General features: G+C 34.7%; 1 protein-coding gene across 4 annotated transcripts; it reads left to right on the plus strand.

Moving 5' to 3' along the window:
* The first annotated feature begins 356 nt into the window (after positions 1-356).
* Positions 357-3,559, plus strand: LOC107046403 (zinc finger protein 277). Of its 4 annotated transcripts, XM_015269015.1 has the most exons (9): positions 357-436; positions 522-720; positions 796-973; positions 1,600-1,657; positions 1,718-1,802; positions 2,027-2,189; positions 2,266-2,496; positions 2,568-2,710; positions 2,892-3,559. In XM_015269015.1, the coding sequence occupies exons 1-9, from the start codon at positions 424-426 to the stop codon at positions 2,893-2,895; spliced, it is 1,074 nt and encodes a 357-aa protein (XP_015124501.1). In that variant the 5' UTR covers positions 357-423; the 3' UTR covers positions 2,896-3,559. The 4 variants fall into 4 exon arrangements, 3 of the variants coding, with proteins under 3 accessions (XP_015124501.1, XP_015124498.1, XP_015124500.1); XM_015269012.1 differs by having other exon boundaries at positions 1,600-1,802; XM_015269014.1 differs by having other exon boundaries at positions 1,600-1,802; positions 2,284-2,496.
* The last annotated feature ends 449 nt before the right edge of the window (positions 3,560-4,008 follow it).

Consider the following 4,008-nt stretch of genomic DNA (forward strand, 5'->3'; position numbering starts at 1 on the left):
AAAAAACAAAATCTGCACAATTATTCAATAGAATCACTGGAAAACTATAGAGTTTTCCAGCGACAGCGCTGGGATTTTCTATGAATTTTTTGACCTACGTGTCAATGATAAATATGTCGAGAAACGGGAATAGACTTTTAGATCATTAGATTCTGCATTCATTATACTATTGATTATAATATGTTCGATTTTACATTCCTGACAATTATTACAAAATGCGAGGAGCTACCGTTTTGAGAACCCTTTTCCGGTTATCGACAAATTTATACTTGGGCCCTACCATACCAACAGTTCCGTACGCTCCATCGTAGTCCATGCGCCACCGCTCGCAATTTTGTTGTTCAACACTTTACATTGGCCCTGCTGATCTCCCCTATAATCTCTGCATTCATCCGATTCGATTGCTGATGATTAGAAATAAGTATGCAATCAGCAGGTTAGTAGAACATTTTAATCATTACAAAAATATTTGGATGGATATACGTATTATAGATATGAGCACTCCCAATTTTTGGTGATAGACATTGGAGCACCCACTAAATCAACAGTCAACCTCATAACACTTTTCGTCGGTCTTGATGGAGCACCAGCTGACACACAATGTTTATTATGCAATTCTACTTTTATTCTCCCAACAAATAAGGAACAATTTTTGAAGCACTTATTCGAACGACATCGATTAATTATTGGAGATGTATTGAAAATTGCCAGTCTTAGGAGGTACTTCTTAGTGATTCGAATAATATCATTGAGAAAATTGACGGGGTAAAGAAATGTTATGGATTTTTTTTCCAGCTATGTTAATCATTGGAGAGTGAAGTTCAGTGAAGCAACATTAACAGAATTCTGTACTACTTTGTTAATGAACTGCACTCCAGATGGTAAACCGAGCAAGAATGAAGTTTATTTTTTACTTTCTGATTGCCTGCCGGAAGAGAAAGCACTCAGGGATGAAATACACCGGTCTAGATTGGTAATTCTTTCGGTTTTTAATTTTTTAGCATTGGGAAATTAGATGTTTGAGAAGAAACGGATCATCGATGATCCAGTTCTTAAGGTTAAGGAAATGGCTATTTCACCATAGACAGTCAATTTTTACCAGTATTGAAAATTAGAAAATAAAAAGTCACTGGCGTTTTTCTTGCTAAACTCCAATACCAGAATGTATTCTGACTCAATTTTCCATTCAAGAAATTGAGTCATGGAATGTGACAATTAAATTATCAGATATTTCCTGACGGTTTCGTTGCTTACAAATGAGAGTATCCAGTAAGTTAAAATTCTCGAGTGCTTGCTTAGTTCTGTACTCTTGTTAGAATACTGGGCTATTACTGAAAATTATCCACATGAAACCATGTTATGCCACTGTATGCATCGATTCCATTGGTCGAGATTCTGAGGGAGTGAATAATTAAAATAAAACTGATGTGAAGTCGTCACGTGGCCACGAATACCCCACTCTGGTCAAAAGTCATAATGGAGGAAACTATCATCGTGCATTTTCCGCGACATTTTAATAACTTCCTCATGCGCTAAAGAGTTTTACTATTCTCTATTAATTTACTTAGATCTTATTGAATGATACATGTTCTGTTCTAGGAATTAGGATTAGCCCAACAAACGCATGAAAGAAACGACATGGATTTTCAACGCAGGTGTATGTTCTGTAAAACGGAATTTTCTGGATTACGTTCCAATTATTTGAAACATCTTTCAGATAAGCACAATCTTCAATTAGGAAATGTGGAAAATTTGGTATTTGTTGATGAGCTGTTAGATAAACTTCAAAATAATATTGAGAAGTAAGATAGTTCCTTTCTACATATCACGAGTAAAATTATGAAAGGACAAAACAAATGTTCAGGGTATTTTCCAAATATCTGTGAACCGGACGATCCTCAGATATTGGCAAACTGAGCTGAATGAGTTTTTATATATTCATCCTCTTTCACGATTTTGATGCAAATATAATGATGTCGTCTCATTATATTACCAAAATTTGACCACTGGAATTCATTCTTTTCAGATTAACATGTTTCTACTGTGAGAAATCATTCAAGGACCGTACAGTATTAAAAGAGCATATGCGAAAAAAATTTCATAAGCGAATAAATCCATATAATAAATCATACGACCGATTCTACATTATAAACTATTTGGAGTCAAACGACAGCGGCCGACGGCAGCAAGTATGTCAATTACATTTCTTTTCTTGTTTGTTTTCCTCCTAAAAACGTGAAAGTCATTACATAAGATCAGTGATAGACAATTTCGCAATTAAAGCTGAAGGAGATCAATGAAGTGGAGTTTACAGGATTCAGTACTGGCCATCAGGATGCAGAAAATAGCTGGGCCGATTGGAAGGAGAAGAATGTTGTTACCTGTCTCTTTTGTTCTAATAAAAATGAGGAATTTTCAGAGATTTTGGAGCACATGAAATTCGAGCATAACTTCGACTTCAGGGATAAAACTAGAAGCTTGAATTTTTATTGCAAAGTATGCATCGAATAATTTTTATAATTTTCATTCGTAATAGTAACTTTCTGTTTTTATATTCATTTTCGCAGGTCAAAGTGGTGAATTATCTAAGAAAGCAAAGTCATGAAAAAAAATGCATTTATTGTGACTCATTTTATGACGACGTTGCTGAACACATGAGGAAGGAGAATCATGAAAATTTACCAGCTGCTCATGTCTGGAATCAGCCGGAGTAAGACAATGATATAACATCTTCTTCTTCTTCTTACATGTCATAAATCCGTTGAATTTGTTTGTTCCGACCATGCTCGCAATTCACGCAAAAATCGATAAATGGCTTTCAATGGGATTTTCACACTTATTGAGCTTACGGATCAAGTTTTAACATAAACTACAAATCATTGCGTTAATAGGTAATGGTACCCCCTGAAAAATCGAAGTAGAGCCCCCCTCCACCAATCGATAGTTGACATTAAGGTCCGGATGGAAATTTCAGGAGAGGAATTTTACGCGCTTAAGGTACGATAAAATCCTTATTTTTTATCCATCGCTGGGGGGAGTTGAGCGTTCCTTAGATCTAGTTTTGCAACGCTTTTCAGTTTCAAATGTTCCGATATGTCGGATGTATTGAAACATAAGAAGTAATGAACTTCCGTCAGGGAAATTCATATCTTCTTTATTTGTAGCAATGTTTCTCTCCCGTTTCATTACTACTGCAACAGTTGATATTGTTACAAACGAGATAGAAACAGCCGAAGAACAAGAAATTGTTGTTGCTAATCGTGCTCGGAATGAACATGCGAGACTTCTTTTTGATCCAGTGAAAACACTCATTGATGGCGATTTTCGAGGAAAATTCAGATATTTAATGTCATTTCGCCAATGTAATGAGAAAACTTGTTGACAATCACAATCAATTTAAAGATGAGCATCAGACATTTAGCCATTATTGAATAATGAAGGATTTGCGCCAAATATTCCTAAACGAATTCACGTATGAATATGATCATATATGAGAATTTTTGTCAATGATAAGCAAAAATAAGACTTTTCTGCTTAAATGTCAACTCAAGGCTCGGGTGGATTATCTTTCGAACGTTATCTCGATTGTTCTTTCATCTTCATAATGTAAAATATATCATAGATTTCCATTGGATTTTACATTACGTAAGAGTCCCTAAAAATTATGATTGTACAATCAAAAAAAGTAGGAAAAAAAACTTAACATTGTCAAAGAACGTTTTTAATAAAGATTAAGAAATAAGTCCGATAGAGAGGAAATAGTGAATGGATAATTTATCATGGTAACTAACGATCTAACAGCCATTGACTACTGTGACAAATGACGACCTAACAACCATTAGATACATCAAATTATTAATTTGCAATTTCCTCACTATTGGATTTATTTCCCAATATTATTCAAAAACGCTCTTTGAAAATGTTCAGTTTTTTTTGTAGGCTTTTTTGATTGTACAATCATAATTTTTGGAGACTCCAGGGCTATGTAAAACTGAATAGCAATTGGGA

This window comes from Diachasma alloeum, unplaced genomic scaffold (genome assembly GCF_001412515.2).
Source record: "Diachasma alloeum isolate Michigan unplaced genomic scaffold, Dall2.0 Dall_scaffold_01355, whole genome shotgun sequence".
Classification (NCBI taxonomy): Eukaryota; Metazoa; Arthropoda; class Insecta; order Hymenoptera; family Braconidae; genus Diachasma; species Diachasma alloeum.

What these genes read in the sequence shown, in the direction of transcription:
- LOC107046403 (XM_015269012.1), top strand. An exon ending in AAAATTGCCAGTCTTAGGAG is followed by an intron (nt 721 to 795) that starts GTACTTCTTAGT and finishes TTTTTTTTCCAG; the next exon opens with CTATGTTAATCATTGGAGAG. An exon ending in GCTTGAATTTTTATTGCAAA is followed by an intron (nt 2,497 to 2,567) that starts GTATGCATCGAA and finishes TCATTTTCGCAG; the next exon opens with GTCAAAGTGGTGAATTATCT.